The sequence below is a fragment of the Aspergillus alliaceus genome (assembly GCF_009176365.1).
Source record: "Aspergillus alliaceus strain CBS 536.65 unplaced genomic scaffold BDW43scaffold_18, whole genome shotgun sequence".
In the NCBI taxonomy this organism is placed as follows: domain Eukaryota; kingdom Fungi; phylum Ascomycota; class Eurotiomycetes; order Eurotiales; family Aspergillaceae; genus Aspergillus; species Aspergillus alliaceus.
In genome coordinates, this window is record NW_022474701.1 from 294,674 (window position 1) to 312,586 (window position 17,913).

Here is a 17,913-nt window from a genome sequence, read left to right on the forward strand (position 1 = left end):
ACACTATTGGCTATCATTGTCCTTCGCCCGTTTGGGGGCCAACCATCTTACTACAAAGTACTAGACAACTGCCTTGATAGATCAGAGCTTTTCCGAAATATCTAGTCAGAGTAGCTAGGCAGGGTTCTCTCCGTTGACTTCCAAATTGGATTAGATTATGTTGTTTTGGATCCAACGCAGTACCTGAAGCGTTTCAATTTGAAGTATATATATGATAAAGCGTGTTAGGACTAATATGTTGCACGGATCTGGGTAGTTTACCCTAAATTTTTTCTAAAAGTTTGTGAAACGTCTAGTAATTTCCTTTTCTTTTCTTTTCTCAGGCTAAGATCAAGATAATTACTAGGAGGTAGTAGTACTAACGTGACATTATCGTTGACACTTCTTGCGAGGTCACCTGACTCTATTCATTAGGGAGATGTGGGCATGCGGTTCATTGCAAAGCCGACGGTGAATCTCCGACCGTGAGGAGGGGTTTTGTTTCCGGAAACTGCAATGCTAGTTCTTCGACCAGAAAACCGTTTATTATTCATTCTAAATTCACACAGGATCATGGATAAAATATGTAAACTTAAAATAAAAATTTTCAATTAAAAAATAATCGCTTTCGACGAAGATATTGAGCCTGGAAGAAGAGCGCTACGAATGCTACAGGCGCAATTCTCAGAATGTCAAATCATTCTGCCAAAAAAAATCCACCGCCTTTGTCCAGGGAATGACTAATGAATTGCGGGTGCATTCCCGACATTCCCGACACACACAAAATGTACTTTTGTCCCTATCAACACTAATTCCCGACTATCTATGTGATCCTCTGATAATGCGTCTTTCGATATCCTGTGATGCCTGCCGGTAAGTAGTGATAGAGCCCTCTAAATTACAGTTAGTTTCGCTAGATAGTGACAATTAGTGGCAGACAATCGAAGGTCAAGTGTGTCCATGACGGTCAACCGCCATGCCGGCGATGTCAACGCATCAATCGCCAACCCTGCGTACTCACAGATCCACGGTCGTCCCCATTGCGCCCAAGACGAGGTTCATTGCGTGTCCAATCCAAGGCAAGGCGGTCGTCCAAGTCCGCAACGGCCACCTGCCCCGTGAATGCAAACAATGAGCGGCAATGGTGCGCTGCCGCCACGACTTCCAATCCAATTGCCTCAATTCCCTCTCCGGTGCTCATCAACGCCTGTGACATCTACCGCAAAAAGTTCCCCGTTGCCAACTTTCTTCATTATCCGTCGCTGATTGCAGAAATCTCCGCGAGCCCTTCGTCGGTGGACCCGGTATTCGTGGCGGCATTGCTCTCTCTGTGTACACGGTTCCTGCCGGAGCATCAACTGCAGGCTGGAGAGACGTACGCCGACTATGCACGGACACAGCTGGCTCATCGTGCTTTTGAAGGCCCTTCTCTCTATTTGGCACAGTCCTTAGTGATAATTTCATTATATGAATGGGGCTCGGGCCGCCCGTATAAGGCGTGGATGTATAGCGGTGGGTGCTACCTGGCTTTTCTGTATATCAATGTTGAATATTGCTTACGCACCGGATAAGGAATGGCTACATACATGATCCAGTCCCTTCTGAAGACGGCAGATGATAGTATGGAACACAATCCCGATGAGTTTCATGCCTCCCAGGTTCAGTACGAGCAGCTGGTCCGCACGTACTGGTGCTGCTTTGCCCAAGACTGCGAGTTGAGTTCTGGCGCTCGTCAGCATTTCGCCCTGTCATTTCGCCAGATTTCAGTACCTCTACCTATCGGTGACCATGATTTTAACTTCGGCCGTCGAGCTTCTCGTCGATTGATGCCCGCTGATCTCACTCGGGATTCCCCGCTCTCCGCTGCCATGACTATTGACCACGGCTTGACCATCGTCACCCGCGGATTTGATATATTTGTGCGAATTTTGCGATTTGCGAACGAAAGTCGTCGTGGTCAGACATCGTCATCGTTCAGTGGTTCGCCGTCCCCGCAGAAAACGTGGGAAAATCTGAAGGATGAGTTGGATGAATGGCGCTCGCTGCAGGATGTGACGGTCCGTTTCCCGGCTACTAGTGCCCAAGCACATGTGGCTCTAGGGTATGGGGAGCTTTTTGCCTACATCAATTTGGTCTATTTCATGAGGTACGGGTGATTGGAACCGGGTGTGCCGCTGCATGGGATTATTAGACAGAAAGGCTAACCGAGACACGAAGCATCCTTTTCCTTCATCGCGATCGTGTGTTGTCGAGCTTAAAGCTTATGCATGATCCCCACCACGACCACCGGGTTGCCACGAATTTTGAAGAGTCCGCTTGGTGTGAAGCTGCCATTGAACAGCTGTTCGAAGCGGCACAGAATATTGGCGGTATTTTATCGGCCTTGGAAGCTTCAGGTGCATCGGTAATTACTCCTTATGCCGGCTTCAGTGTTTTCGTCGCGGCCCATATCAATATGTACGGCACTGTGTCTCCCCGAGGTTACCCAGGGGGTCAAGAACGCGCCGAACGGGAGAAAAGAGGTAATCTCGCATATCTCGAACGGCTGTGCGAGTACTGGCCGGTTGGTCATAGCTGGGTATGTTTCATTAGCTCCCTCTTTTGCTTGACGCTAATTGTCAATAGTGGCGTACCGTGCAAGAGGCCTGCAAATTCTATGAAACTGCCAAAAGTAACCAGGAGAACGCAGCCGCCGGCGACCGTCCGGGCCATCTCACCCTCGCGAGTACGCTTGATGAATATGGAGATATCCGCTGTTCGCGGCCGCGTCATGACGTATCTGTAACTCGCAGGCGAGAGATCCCAGGAAGGGATGCAGCGATCCCCCAGAATCATGGACCAACGAATTGCCCGGCCCATTCGAGCATAACGTTCAGTGACCAGATCATATTGGACCCACATGAACTCGAGACGGAAATGATGCAATGGCCCTTTATTGATGAAACATGGTCGTCTGGATTTGATACTGGATTTGACGCTGCGTGGCCGAATCCGGCCTAAGCATCTAACGACCAGGGCTAGAGTACGATAGAAATGGATTTGTGTTCCTCGACCAGCCGATTGCATACAGCAGAATGGGACAGAGGGATGCCTTCGGACCGACCGAGTGACTGAAACGACAGCGAACAAGCAGATACGTCCAATGCCGGGGCCCCATGGACCCGTATCAGCAACAGTTACATGCAGTTATGACCTACCAGTATGTTCAACATGTATCATTGGTTCATGTGTCCGTCCTCGGTCGAATATCCCTGTCACAAACATGCTCCACCATGCGTGTCGAACCAACCTTAGGCCCATGCAGCTAGTGAGCGACATGCCTGCTAGTCGCAGCCCGTCTGGTCTTGGTTTTCTTAAAGATAACTACGATTGTTAACCACCATGTCCAAAAAAAAAATAAAATTAAGATTTGTGCATATCACCGTAATTGGCCATGTCTCTTCTTGACCAACATATCGGTATCGGTATGATATCTTTGCAACCAACGCCACTTGCTTAAGCCAATTCGGCCTCAATGATGCCCTGTCCATCACCCTCGCGGGTCCAGTACTTGTTCACCTTCAAACCAGCCGATTCCAGGAGGTTTGTGAACCGTTGACGAGTGCGCTCCAAGCCCGAGCAGAAAACCATGACCACAATATCGGTCATTACCTCTAGCGCCCGTGAGTCTTTATCGGGAAGGATGTACTCCTCCATGAGAACCTTCGAGTAACCGCGCTCCATGGCGGGGACAAGGTTCTTGATGATGAGGCGTGCCTTATCGTCCGACCAGTCGTGGAAGATGTTTCGGAAGTAGTAGACGCGTGCTCCTATGATTGACTTTCATCAGCGGCTAGATAATATTGGGGATTACAGAATACAGGTCTCACCCTGAACAGGCTGTTCCTGAGCGAAGAAATCATATCCGACCGCGTCAATGCCATTGCCGTCCAGATCGAGAGCGGACCGTGCTTCATCAATCACCGTCGGCAGATCCTCCAAAACTAGCTTACCCGGTACATCAGGGAACCGTTGTTTGAACCCGAGCAGATCGTGTCCGCGACCACCCCCAATATCCACCAGCAGCGGCCCATCTAGGCCCTTGTGAGCGCCAGCCAAGATCTGATCTTGGATAGGGAACCAGTCGGCCCAGTGAGGACGATCGGCACGCTGGCCTTCCATGTAGGCATTGAAACGGGTGAGGGCAGCGGGGTTCTCGCAGAGCCAGGAGAAGCCATCTTGCTTGATGTGGTTCGCGTATTGGAGTGGGGCGAACAAGGGGTCTTCGGGGTTCTTGTATCCAATGACTTGGAGGTACTCGGGAACCTTTTGGATGCCTGGTAGGAATTCGAGGAAGCTATAATTCTATGGGTTAGTGGCGCTCAAGTTGAAAAGGGAGTCGGGTAACAGAAATGGGTTACATACAGGGACTCCACGATACCAATTGAAGTCCGCTGGGTCATTTCTTTTGTTAAAGGCGTGGGAAGATAAAGGCACGGTTCAGGTTCTTCGGCGAAACCATGAGCGACAAGGACACGCATCATACGCTCTACGGTAGTCGACTTTCGTTAGAAATTCCGCTAGTTAAAAGCCTTTCCGGATGTATACTGACCAACCAATAGAGGGTCCGCGGGCTTTAAAGCTGCAAGCTCGTTCAATGGCACAGAGGATGTAGCTTTCGCTAGGGCCTGGAATACGTTCAAGTCATGGGCCACCTTCATGGCCATCACAATCGTGGGCTAGCCGAATCATTTGGAATGATTAGATTCACTGAAGAAGGATATTCAACCATGAGAGATTTACAGATAATGATATTTTCAAGATCGCATCTCGGGGCCTTTCCAATGCACGTGCCAGTTTGAGCGCCTTCTCCTGGGCTTCAACCCGCGAGGTCTCCGTGGGGTCGGATTGATAGGTCCCTAGTGCAGCCTGGACATCTTCTAGGAGCTTCTGAATCGCCTTAGGGTCCATGATGTGCTATGTGAGCAATACTCAGGATTTTGCTGGAAACAAAGAAAAGTAAAGAAAGAGACACAGACTATTGTGTGCCGCAAGATCTCTACACATATGATAAATAAACTTCCATATCGCACTATTTGGCCTTTCCATGCTATAGTGAGCCAGTGGTTCCCCGAAGTGTGCCCACCTACCTGTTTGATCATCTTACATGAACTAGCATTCCAAATCTCTGGGTCTCTTGTACACAAGGAAGGGAGCGCTTGTATGGAGGGGGTGGAGCGCTGTCCGCATATACGATCAGTCTTCCTGGAATTCTGCGGAAGGGAAAAACGGTTAAGAATTAGGTTTTGACGCTAGGAATTTAGCTGGTTTTGGATATTCGCAGTACTAAAGAAAGACCCCCACATGCACAATCCTATAATTCCTTGAAAAATGCAGAAAGTTAGCATCCCTAGTTTGATCGTCGATTCCTTCACTCGGGACATGGTGGGATGTTGAATACTCCGTGCGGACCTTCAAGGTGTACAGGTGTGAACGGTTCAGAAATGGGCTCCTAAGAAATAGTTCCCTGAATAACTACTCCCCTGTAATTGCCATCAAAAGGTTTGCTGGGACCTGTATGGTCATTGCTTGTCTGAATCAAGCCCAAAAAAGTACCGAATACTCTACACAGCGGTCGAGGATTCAAAACCCGAAGGATTTAGAGCCTTGCAAAGTGGGAGTAAATCAGCTGACAGGAGACTACGCTACATACAGTGAACGGAGAAATTAGTCACTTGGCGACTGGGGCCAAAGGAAGAGAATTTTATAATCAGTTACTGCCATTGTCTACTTCTGGCCACGTCAACGACAGATATTAGGGCTTGCGGCCCATAGGAGGTCCACTGAGCTAAGAACTGGCCCCCAAATCCAGGGCCCCATAAGCCGCGCAACTAGTCTATATACTAGTCCTATATACTCCCATATTATTGAACGACATGGGCTGAAACGCTTGCATGTGAATATAGTCAGTTCATCTTGACCCCCCGAGATGCGCTGTGGTACGTTGTTGAGGTTATTTATAGTCTGACTGTTGTTCATTCTAACCAGATCTACAAAACTATTTACCAATGGTCACTCTTGAACAGCGAGGATGACACCCAGAACTACCTACTCCCGTTAAATAAATAGCATTAATCGAGACTAGAGGGGCATGCCTGAGAAAGAGAGTCCGTGACCTTTTGGGCTAAGATCGTACAATATTGGCTACGGTTGGTCCCCTTCCGGAGAATCGCCAGGGAAAGCCATTGCGACTTCCGCTACACAGGAGATCCATATGGGACAGCCTCCCCCTGGTTGATCATTTCTCTTTGTCACCGGTAGCGCCTTGGCGAGACCCATCGGACAGTGCACTGTCACAGAGGTGGGCCCTGAAAAGCGGATATGAGGAGCTTAGTATCCACTCTGAGGCCAAAGATGGAAGCCTATCATTAATCAACCTCGTGTTGGTTAATGACTAGGCCAAATTCCTTCCAACTGTCATGCTGCACTGGAAAATATATGATCTTCACGCTGAGGACAACGACTAGCGGACCCTGAGAGTTTGAGGCGGAAAATGTTGTGCTTTTCCCCTGGGGTGATCTATTTCAAATCGTATCCCGTTCTTCGGCCATGGTCGTTTTGATTACTCTTTCTGTGCGGAATAAGGTGGCGCTGCTTGCTTCAAGTGCCTCCGCTCTTTTCATATACTTTGGAACTGAGCATCGGACTAAAGACCCCTTATGGGTCGGACTTGTTTCGGCGCTTTTCTGGCGTTTCGAACCATGGCAAAGCTTTCTGGAGGAGTCCAAGGTCCCAGCTCTTGTGGATAATTGCCCTAGTCTTTTGGTCTTGGTAATCATGTTGAAGATCTAGATGACTAGGTAAGCCTATATTCGGTAGTCCCAATTGCCACATTGGGAGGCCAGCGATGTAGATAGCCGCCGGTGATCGCTAGGCCCGATGTATCTGCACTATTCTCACCCTTCTATGATTGTTCATCCTTCCATGATCCTGTGCTCGTATATCCTGTAGAACGACCTGGTTATGCCCACCGCCCCCTCAAAGATATGACAGCTCTGAAATCCTCCAGCCGATGACTACGGAGTGAAGTTCCACGACCATACCATATTTGCACCCCCGTGCCATTGGCACCCAAGAAAGAAAAGAACCGTATGAAAGATGGCCTACAATGTGGTTGCCGAACTCTTCGCTGAATGGGCCATTGGAATGATGGTCATAATTATTCGTTTATATACGCGATGGTCTATTGGCCAAAAGAACTTCTATTGGGACGACGGATGCTTGCTACTTGCGATGGTGGGCTCACCTCTCCTCTGGATCACTGATATTTTGCCGCAGCTGATCTGTCTGTTTTAGGTTTGCTGGACTGTATTTACTGTGACCTTGTACTACTGTACTGGTAGGTATCGCTTTCTTCTGCATCTTGCCTTCATATAGAGAATGCCATTAACAAGAAAACAGATGTGTACGGCTCCAATATTGGACTTAATGAAGAGACGGCAGCACTTATTCCCGATGAAAAGGTTCCACAGATACGAAAGGGTTCAATATGTGCTTTCGTTGCCTGGGTCACGTATATCGGGATGGTGTGGGCTTTCAAGGGTGTTCTGGTCTTCCTATACAACCGACTCACGTACGTTTTGCCTGGGAATTACCTCTAAATAATAATGATACTCATACCACCAGGACGGGGCTTTCTCAGCACCGATTGACAATGGTAGTGGGAGGCGCCACCGTTTTCACATTTCTCGTGTCCTTTTTCTTTCACCTGTTCGACTGCATGCCGATTCATAAGAACTGGCAGGTCAAGCCATACCCTGGAGGTAAGCCTTCTTGCATTGATTGCGCATTCGAATAGTGACTAATGAAAGCCAAGACAAATGTACTTTACGTCCGTTGAACTATATTCTCATTGAGACTCTCAGTATAGTGTGCGTGAATACTTTTCAAGGGCCCTTCTAATACTCTTTATTCCTTTCTCCGTGTAAGGCAAAGCTCACCAAAACTTGCATTTAGGAATGACTTAGCAATCATGTGTGTTCCCATACCATTGATTATCGCCGCGAAAATCCCCCCGTCACAAAAAATCGTTCTCATCATCCTATTCTCGTCCGGTATCTTCGTTATGATCTGCTCTGTCCTTCGCGCCTACTACTCCGTTCGAGACATTGCTCATCTTCCCACCGCGCTCGGCTGGGCCTCGCGCGAAGGCTTCGTATCAGCATTCATCGTCTGCGCACCGGGTATCAAACCGCTCTTCACTCGGATCGGATGGTTCAAATCGTACGGCTCCTCGAATAATTACGGCAGCAAATACACGTCGAACCACAAATCTCGGACGGGGAGGTTCACCTCCCGGCCGAGCCGGGAGTTTAACACACTCAATTCAGGAAATGAGACGCATCCCTATGAGCTGTCCTCATCCATGGCCTGGAATGGTGCTAGACGTGGCTCCTCCGGTGAAAGTCAGGAACATATCATGGAAGATACGACGCATAAGCGTGGCGATAATCCGGAACACGGCATTGTAGTCACGACGGATGTTACGCTTGCCCATGAAGATTCGCCTCCGAGAATGAAGGGGCTTGGGAGGCGTTGACCGTTGCTTTCGTGGGCTTGGATTTAGCTGTACGCTGCTCATAAAACCAAATTTAATTGCTGTCTACATGAGCTACTTTCATGGGAAATGGCTACTATGTATTAATACTTGATAGTCTGCTGGTGACAAATTATACACCTTATTAATTAATGAAAACGGGAAACTTCAGTATGTGTGAGAAGGGGCTAGCGAGACACCTGCTGTGCTAATATTCTAGGGGATTGTCTGAGATTGAGAGACAATGGCTGATGAGAGACGGAAAACTGAAGTGAAGGTCCTGATGGGTTGAGAGAGGCAAGTAAACTATTATAGGATTTCGAGCATTTGGCATGCCCACCATACTATGAAAGCATGCTTTTATTATACATATATTAGCTCTGAAGTATATATTTAGTCTCACGCGACCAGGTTGCTGAATGGAGAGGATTCAAAAAGAAGAAGCCAGGCAGATATCGGTCCAGGCGAGGGACTCGTATAGCCTGCGAAAGCGAGGAGTTACAATAGGCTCCTCGAATGGCTACGGAAACAACTACACATCCAGCTCGCCCGTTGTCTCTGTAGTGCGAGCTCTTGAGCATGTCTTCTCGTCCCACGGTATAGCTATAGGCCTTGTTCCTTTTTGTTCAAGCACTATTGATCAAAACTAATGTACATACATTACAGAAAAGAAGGTGTTCTGAATCGGAGAATTTAGATCGGTACCGATCGAGCGCCTGTCTCAGGCGCAAGCCGTAAGTAAAGCCGAGTAGCTTCATGATTCTTGTGTTGAAGTTGAGTTAATACTTACTGTGGTTAGACAAAAGAAGTCAAGGCTCTCTCTATTTTTATATTTTAAAGTCTCTAGAGTCGTGCATCCGAGAAATCCAGGATCGAAAACTCTGAGATGCTTTAGCTAGTCTGTTTGGCGTCAGGGAAAAGCCAAGCTTCGATAATATCATAATATCTGAAGTCGAGAGTCGTCTGGTGCAGCTCATCCAGGCCCTCGGGCTGGGAGAGTCGTTTGTGCTGGAGGAGATTCCTGGAGAAAGAAGTCCTGATCCGTGAAATCAAAAATAGAAAGTTGCGTTGTGATGCCCTGATCAGATAATTTAATATTAACAACAAATCGACCTTCGATGACGATATGCCTGTACTCGCCACTCGTATCAACCTGCTGATCTAGGCCCTCGGCCTTGGAGAAAAGTTTGTGCTGGACAAAATTCTCAAGGAGACGGGAGAAAAAAAAATCCCTGATAAGGCGAAGTGAACTTTTTCTTCTTGTTTTCCCCAACATCTCCCTCTCTCTCTGTGAACCCCCTTGTCGTTCCGTTTTCAACCCATCTACATCCTACTGCTTTCGTTTCGATCTCGTGATGCCTCGTAGCCAACCTATGCTCGACAATCCTGTCGAACCACTCTTTCTATGGTGTTTACACTGCCTCCGAACTGCCGTCAAGGAGGGCGAGCGGGAGCCAGGCGAACATGGATGGGGTATCAGCACTGGTTGTACACCAGATCTTTCAGCAGCTTGGACTTGTGCTCCGCGCACAGATGAGGCTCCCTAGGTCCGCAAACTGAGATCTGTGAGGCTTCTGGTTAAGGGCTAGTCATATCCAGACGTTATTGTACAGGGATTCCGACCAAGCGCATGTTGCAGGAGAGTTCTGGACTCCGTGGGCAACGGACCCATGGTCAGCTGATACTCGTCGAGTTCTAGATGAGCTTGACCTCGTCCAGTGGTAACGATATGGGTCAGGCTAGGTTGCCCGCTATATATGGATAACTTCTCTTGCAAGTTCGGGTTTGCGAGGACCTGTAATGAAACCGTGTTTATGAAGAGAGTGGGATCGTACCGGCTTCAAGTATTGCCGACCATCAGACATGATGATGCCTTTGCTACGGCTGGGGGCTGGTTCTTTGTCTGCACTTCCGAACAGGAACGATAGTCAGTGTTAGCGAGGCGTTCTAGCACATCTGCAGCCTTGTTACGGCAGCACTTGGAGGTACTTGAGCCGGACTGTAGGCCACACCGTGGTACCTAAATGCCCACCGTTCTTCGGTTAGGGCCGTCGTTCCACAAAAGCTAAAACGTCTGTGCAAGGTGGATGGTGCGTGGGAATGGAGTTAAAATCTCCGGAACTAGGTCGGACATGTGCAATACACGTCATTGATTATTGAAATATTGACTATAAGTGAAGTCAAAGTGAAACTTTTCTTGCGCGTTTCCCTATTAGTTCGTAAATACAATCATATAGATTACGTAAACGATACAGAAGAGACATGGAATACCGGGAAAGAAAATTACAAGCTATCACTCCGCTCACTACGTCGAGCTGCGCTGACGTTCCACGTCCGGGTCTCGCGGATCATTCCAGCCTGACTCGACTGGCTATCTGCATCCCAAGCGCGCGAGGCCGAGATTGTGGTCATATTCCCTTGACCGGAGGCAATGGGGACAAGCTCATGATGATTCTCGCGGTGCTGGTGGCTGCTCCCCACCGCGCTCCGTGACTGGTTATCACGTTCCTCGGACCGGGGATAGGAGGCCTTGCCGGTCGAGGGCTGATATTCCACCCCCGGGATGCGCTGTCCGTTTGACTTGAGCTGGTTCAGGAACGGTTTTAGTTGCCCCCAGCAAGCGGTCACGATGCTGGCACATTGCACTGTCTGGGCCGCCAGAGTCACTCCGTAGTCATCAAAAGTTCGATCGGTGGAGCTTGCGATGTCCTGCGTCAGAACCAATTGCGCGATCACTGGGAGAACGACTCTAATGAGGCACAAGGGATGGGATTAGCAGTGGTTGCGACTTAATGCACCCCAGTTCTCGGTAACTCACAAAATCCGGGACAGGAAGATTAGGGCAAACACGGTCTTTTTCTTCAGCGACGCTTGGATGCGACTGATCAGCACCAGCGCCTGTCCCATAATGAAGACATCGGTCACGATGTTAGAAGCACAGAAGTAATACCACCACGCGTTCTGTTCCTCGTGGTTGGGCCGTTAGTATACGCACTCTCAGCCGAATCAAGCCGGGGGTGGTTTACGAGATCATAGCATTTCCCGCGCGTATCCCAGGTGTGAGGGACTTGGCACTGGAAGGCACTACCGAAGAGTGCGACGACGACCCAAACAGTCAGGAGGATCTGCAGGATGGTAGCATGAAAGTGGTCCCGGGAGACCGGGGTGAGGTTGCGAATAAAGGCGGATAGTGATAGTTTTGAAAAGTATAGGCTTAGGATGTGCAACAAAAATCCCGCGTACTGACACTGCGTTTCGACGTAGATAAAGTCAGCCCCCTGCTCTTCCTCGAGCTGTCAAAGGAAATTGTTTTTTTTCTCTACGTAGACAATCTTCGGTTCATAGCTCACCTTTAAGATTGAGAGAAAATGCTCTTCGTCAATCGTAGCTTGATGGGTGCCATACCCGTTCTGCACGGCGATTGACAGGGTAATCGATTCTCCGATACAGAACATCTATCCCATTGAAAAAAGAAAAGATCAGCACAGGGTGGGGGGCGCCACTGTGCACCACGATTACCTACCAGGGAGATGACAATCAAATAGTCATCGCTCGTGAAGCGATGGTACATCCATAACTTCCTGCCCAGTCTGGTGAGGACGCTGACGATGGCGACAACAAGCAGGAACCAGTTGACTACATTGAGAATGGGGACTCTTCGATCCTTATCGTCGGCGAAGCGACCCATGGAGGATATCTCGGGCGAGTCACAGACCAAGTATCGTATCGCGCAGGACTGGGGTCACATTGATGAAGAAGGGGTTGCCGAAGTGGAGGAGGCGAGCGTGTCTTGATCTTTCTATAAGATCTGTTTCAGCCATGTGGCTATTCATCACGCGCATTTTCCTTCCAGTCTCCATTTGCCGACATCGGTTGGTGAGATTTTGGTCACTTTCATTGACGACTAGTGTGCAGCAGGAAGGGGGGTTCAGTCACCCACGAGGTTCTCTCATTCACAGTCTCTCTGCATAACGCAAAGATAAAGTTTGACAGCACCCACTCATGCTTTTTTATTTTTTTATTTTTTTGTATTTTTGTATTTTTTTATTTTTATTTTTTTTCCCCCGAGGGGTGGTGGTAGAAACCCTGTCATTTTGAATTGTTAATTTAATCGTTCCAGTTGAAGTAGGATCGCACGTTCAGACGTCCAAGTTTGACCCACGGCGGGCACTACTTTGGCCTAATCACGGGGCAAGTCGGAGTTCCCTTCATACTGTTTCGTAAAGGCAGGTATAGTGTACTCCGTATGTTACATGGTGTCAGGGCCAAGACGGGCTGGCCTGAGGTTTGGTCCAAGCACCCCCGTGATTGTACTTGGAAGAAGTAACCTTATTCTTTGACGTTCCCGCCGGAAGGCTTAAAGTGGTGCTTTCTTTATACCTTCTCTTCTCTCCATGTACATACAATCTTGATCCTACGTACCATGCACGCTCTGGGGTATCTTCTTATAACAGAGTGTATATATACGTCTGGAAGAAATATGCACGAGACGTGGGGCGACGGCACCAACGGTTTTTTATTCTTTTTTATTCCTTCAATTCATCTTTCCTCGCCCCCGATGTGGAATGATCGTTCAGTGTCGCCCCACGAACAGGGATGGTCATGCTTCTGGCCAGTGTCCTGCACTCTCCAACCCCCTCCTTACGTGGTATCCTATTACTACTATCCATGCAGTCGAGCCAGCAGAATTTTCCGACCGACGACACTAGTGGCCTTTTCAGCATTGTCCCCGTTGCATCCAATTAATTGCAATCAAAAATTTGCCTGACAACTAAGCCCAGTGAATGCTACCTTGTGGGGATTGACCATCATAAATCATGACCACGGCGACCACAACATTGATCTATCAACTTCCCCTTTTGCTCGCCACTGTAAGTATCCGGTTTCATACTCTTCTCATTTCAATCGCTCTCCAGAGTACTCCATCGCATCGCCCAAAACGATCACTAATGCACGCAACACTCGCTCTATCACATCGCTAACCCGATCGATCAGACAAACCCCCTTGAGAACCCCCACATTGTGATTCCCCAGTCACAATGACGTCCTACGAGTTGAAAAACCGAGTGACCTCCAACAATGAGGTCCAGGTATCCGGTGATTACTCGACCAAAGATCGCGACAATGCGGAACTCGCTCGGTTAGGAAAGAAGCCGGTTCTAAAGGTGTGTTTACCATCTCATTATGCCGCCGCGCATTGCGGTCGGCGGGAAGAGAAAAAAAAGAAAAAAACAAAAAAAAAAACAAGAAAAACAAAAAAAAAAGCAATATACCGCAAACAAATTCAATGCCGAGAACTGACCACCCTTCCAGCGCAACTTTGGAGTTTTATCGCTTTTGGGTTTCAGTTGTACCATTCTCGCCACGTGGGAAGGTTTATTTGGGTAAGGGACACCGACCCATGGTGACCGACTCGAGTCAAGGACTAACATTGCGCATTTCTAGGACCTTCCTCATTCCTTTACAAAAGTTCGTACCTTGATATCCCCCCTCATCTTCGACGGAGCGCACCATACTAAAGAAAACAGTGGAGGTCCGGCGGGTGCGGTTTACTCCTTTATCTTCGCCTGGACGGGAACAGCTTGCTCCTTCACAGTCCTTGCGGAGCTAGTCTCAATGTGAGCCATGACTACCGATATCGACGCATGGACCTGCGTTAAAATTACTAAACAGTATGCAGGGCGCCGACATCCGGAGGTCAGTATCACTGGTGCGCGATGCTTTCCCCGCCCAGTATGATGAAGTTCCTGAGCTATATTACCGGTAAGGGCCCCCATCCAGAGAGTTAGTCCGAGATTACTGACAATGTCAATTGACCAGGCTGGGTAACGACAATTGGTTGGATGTCTGCATTTACCAGCGCGAGTTTCTTTGCTGGTACCGAGATCCAAGGCGTCGTGACCATTTCGCACCCCAACTATGACCCGAAGGCATGGCAGGGAACCCTGATCATGTGGGCAGCAATATGCCTGGCCCTGGCGATCAACATCGTTGGAGGAAAGTTGCTACCGAGGTTCGAAACCCTCGTCCTACTCGTTCACCTTTTCGGCTACTTCGGCATTTTGATCCCCTTGACGTATATGGCCGATCATAAATCCAGCAAAGAGGTCTTCAAAGATTTTGTCAACAGTGGCGGCTTCCCAACAGACGGGTTGGCCTTCTTTGTAGGAATGACCGGATGTGTTTTTGCCTTCGCAGGCGGCGATGCTGCGGTTCACGTATGTTCTTCCCTGACCTTGGTGGGGTTATACAGAAAATAATGACTCCCCGCAGATGGCCGAAGAAGTCGGGAATGCCACGGTCGCGATTCCTCGCGCAATACTTCTGAGCGTTCTCATCAACGGAATCCTCGGATTCACCATGTTGATCGCCACGCTGTTCTGCATGGGAGACGTTGACAAGGCCATCAATACCCCAACCGGATATCCCTTCATTGAGATCTTCTATCAGGCCACCGATTCCGTCTCGGGAACGCTTGGCATGAGCTCGATCCTGCTGATCATTGCCATCTGCTCCGTCATTGGTATGCTAGCTGCCACCTCCCGTCAATTCTGGTCGTTTGCCCGCGATCGAGCCGTTCCGGGATGGCGCCTGTGGAGTCATGTAAGTGGAACTTCCCCATCGTGGGCCCGGTTACTCCGAACCTAACCGTTGCAATATGGCAGGTCTCCCCCAGGACACACACCCCGACCTACTCCATTCTTCTGACCATGACCGTCGCATGCCTGCTGGGCCTCATCAACATCGGCTCCAATGTTGCCCTGAATGGAATCATTTCCATGGCAGTGTCTGGCATGTACCTTTCGTACCTGATTGTGGCGTCCTTGCTCCTGTACCGTCGCTGTTCGGGGGAGATTTCTCGGTATAGCGACGGCGAGGACATGCTGGTCAACGTGCCGGGGGCCAAACTGATGTGGGGACCATTCCATCTACCTGGCATCTGGGGCTTATTGATCAATGGCTACGCCGTCATCTACATGATCATTGTGGTCTTCTTCAGTTTCTGGCCCACGCAGATGTCTGTCGATAAGACGACGATGAACTTCAGTGTGGTCGGCACTATCGGTACGATTATCTTGGCGCTGATCTACTATGTCCTTCGTGCGCGCCATGTCTATACAGGACCTGTCGTCGAGGTTCAGCGGTGAATCGAGCGCCCTTAGTGAAGGATACATTATATAAAATCGGAGGCTATAATGACGTCTTTTCATTTTTTTTTTTTTTTTTAAAAAAAAATTTCCTGGTTGTACCTTAATTCCGAAATTGTGTCGATAATTCACTGAAAATCACCCCTATCATGAGATACGATAGTAATATAATACACGCCGTGGGTTTACTTTCTCAAGAATTCTGGTTGCGTCCTGTTCCTGTGCTCGATACTCGGGGATTCGTCGAATGCAAATTGCAAGTAAATTAAATTTTTTATCACAGAAAAGAAAAACAAGCACATTGTCTATGAGTTATGGCTACGATTGGATATTTCGTTCCGTTTCACTCTTGTTTTCAAGTCATTCTTCTCGGACATGGGCGAGGTCGGATTGCTCAACATATATTCGTACTCGCATTAGTATACTGTCATGGGATTAGCTTGACTGAATTAAAATACTCTAATTGTATTTCAAAGAAAAGACAACAACGTCAAACCCAACCTAACAAGAGCAAAAACCAAAGACACGACTAAGAACGCCAAACTCTAAAAGCTCGTATTTAAAACGCGGTTCCGAGCAAGACGATCGACCTTGTAAACGCGCCATGATTAGCTACAAAACACGACGATGTCCCTCCAGTTCATGCCAGGATCTCGATCAAACAAAGGAACTTTCCACCAACTCAGAGATTCCGACTCTTCTCGTGGACCGAATTAAATGAAGCATGGAAAACCCCGGTGGCGCGTCTTCGGGGTTCCTGTCGGATGGTTCGATAACAAGGATCCTCAACGAGGAATCGTTAATGCTAGCCGCCGACAACGATGGGCGGACGACGGTCTATCTGGGTTCGAAAGCCCAGTGCGCAAATCTGATCGCGATTCGACTCCCTGAGGGTGTGGAGGAGGGTCCCCCAAATCGCGTTGCGTGGCTACCGCCGAGCTCGGCGTCGGATTCTTACCGTCTCGGATTGGTTCAATTGTTGATTGGGAATAGATCGGAAGTGGATATTCGGAATAATGATACGTGGATGCCGCTGGATGCCACTTCAAACCGCGGTTATGTTTCCCTCCTGGATCTGCTTCTTGGGCGTGATTATAAGGTTGATAATGAAGACAGCCGGGTTTGGGAGTTGATGAATACGGCATCAGTATATGGCTATGAGGATATTGTTCGGTTTTTGATAGGGAGGGGTGCTGATGTCCGTCTTTCATGTGAGCATGACTGGACCCCGTTGCATTCGGCGTCTAGTCATGGACATGAAGAGATTGTCAAATTGTTTCTGGACAATGGAGCCGATGCAGCGACTGTGGGTGATGGTGGTTGGACTTCGTTAGCTTTAGCGTCCAACAAAGGATACCTGGGGATCGTCCGACGACTCCTTGAGAAGGGGGCGGGGGCCAGTGTGAATGTCGCGAACGGCTTCGGGGTCACTCCGTTGCATTTAGCCTCCAACAACGGCCATACAGAGATTGTCCAGCTTCTTCTCGAGCATGGAGCGAATGTGTCCCCGGCTGATGATAGGGGGTGGACACCGTTGGACTCGGCATCATATGGTGGGCATCTGGAGATTGCGAAGTTACTTGTCGACAATGGTGCTGATGTATCCGTAACTGATGAGAATGGCGGCACGCCGTTGCACTCTGCAGCTGGCAATGGACAAGCTGAGGTTGTTCGGCTTTTGCTGGCTCGGGGGGCTAATATTGATGTTGTGGACAATGTCGGGCGGACGCCTGCCCAATTTGCATTGGACAATGGTCATGAGGATATTGTTCGGCTACTGAGTGAGTGGGAGCTCCAACATTGACATGAATTCCACGCGAAGCATTTGATGTTTTGAAGGACTTCCGGGCCAAGGTCTTCCCTCGCGCTTCGTCCTATCTCAGTCAACTTTGCTGTATCCGTCATCGCTAAGACCTGTAAATCAAGCAAGTAACAACCGGTCAGTGAAAGGTTCCTAAAGGTACCAGAAGCTCATTAATACGAAAATCTCCATTTTGGTTTCGCTTACTGTGTCTCGATTCTACTTCACAAGTGCTTGGCTTAGTGCGTGTCGTTCGTCATAACCAGAGTCGGTTTCAGAGGGAAAGTGTCTTGCTATAACCCAGCCTTGATCAGGCTGTCTCAAGACGCCATCAGCTTCCTGGGCGCTGGCTCGCATGTCTATTACAATTAACTATTGGTTGATGAGCATGATTCTGGGATTACGGAGCC

At 48.8% G+C, this 17,913-nt stretch overlaps 5 protein-coding genes across 5 annotated transcripts; 3 read left to right on the forward strand and 2 right to left on the reverse strand.

The window, feature by feature from the left end:
- Positions 1-820: 820 nt before the first annotated feature.
- On the forward strand, positions 821-2,979 carry BDW43DRAFT_310522 (transcription factor domain-containing protein; the record flags this gene model as incomplete). Its single annotated transcript, XM_032046957.1, has 5 exons — positions 821-852; positions 917-1,491; positions 1,552-2,125; positions 2,197-2,557; positions 2,605-2,979. 5 exons carry the CDS (start codon positions 821-823, stop codon positions 2,977-2,979), a joined length of 1,917 nt encoding a protein of 638 aa, XP_031901003.1.
- Positions 2,980-3,474: 495 nt separating this feature from the next.
- Positions 3,475-4,929, reverse strand: BDW43DRAFT_299831 (S-adenosyl-L-methionine-dependent methyltransferase; the record flags this gene model as incomplete). The annotated part of the gene is made up of 5 exons (XM_032044788.1): positions 3,475-3,788; positions 3,849-4,315; positions 4,384-4,507; positions 4,571-4,697; positions 4,762-4,929. 5 exons carry the CDS (start codon positions 4,927-4,929, stop codon positions 3,475-3,477), a joined length of 1,200 nt encoding a protein of 399 aa, XP_031901004.1.
- A 2,187-nt stretch (positions 4,930-7,116) lies between these two features.
- Positions 7,117-8,557, forward strand: BDW43DRAFT_310524 (uncharacterized protein; the record flags this gene model as incomplete). Its single annotated transcript, XM_032046958.1, has 6 exons — positions 7,117-7,254; positions 7,315-7,357; positions 7,420-7,591; positions 7,645-7,781; positions 7,835-7,889; positions 7,975-8,557. The coding sequence occupies 6 exons, from the start codon at positions 7,117-7,119 to the stop codon at positions 8,555-8,557; spliced, it is 1,128 nt and encodes a 375-aa protein (XP_031901005.1).
- A 2,280-nt stretch (positions 8,558-10,837) lies between these two features.
- BDW43DRAFT_299833 (uncharacterized protein) lies at positions 10,838-12,242 on the reverse strand (the record flags this gene model as incomplete). The annotated part of the gene is made up of 5 exons (XM_032044789.1): positions 10,838-11,303; positions 11,373-11,515; positions 11,581-11,802; positions 11,905-12,009; positions 12,078-12,242. 5 exons carry the CDS (start codon positions 12,240-12,242, stop codon positions 10,838-10,840), a joined length of 1,101 nt encoding a protein of 366 aa, XP_031901006.1.
- A 1,351-nt stretch (positions 12,243-13,593) lies between these two features.
- BDW43DRAFT_310526 (putative GABA permease) lies at positions 13,594-15,702 on the forward strand (the record flags this gene model as incomplete). The annotated part of the gene is made up of 8 exons (XM_032046959.1): positions 13,594-13,719; positions 13,868-13,938; positions 14,000-14,023; positions 14,083-14,172; positions 14,235-14,317; positions 14,375-14,772; positions 14,828-15,157; positions 15,220-15,702. The coding sequence occupies 8 exons, from the start codon at positions 13,594-13,596 to the stop codon at positions 15,700-15,702; spliced, it is 1,605 nt and encodes a 534-aa protein (XP_031901007.1).
- Between the last annotated feature and the right edge of the window lie 2,211 nt (positions 15,703-17,913).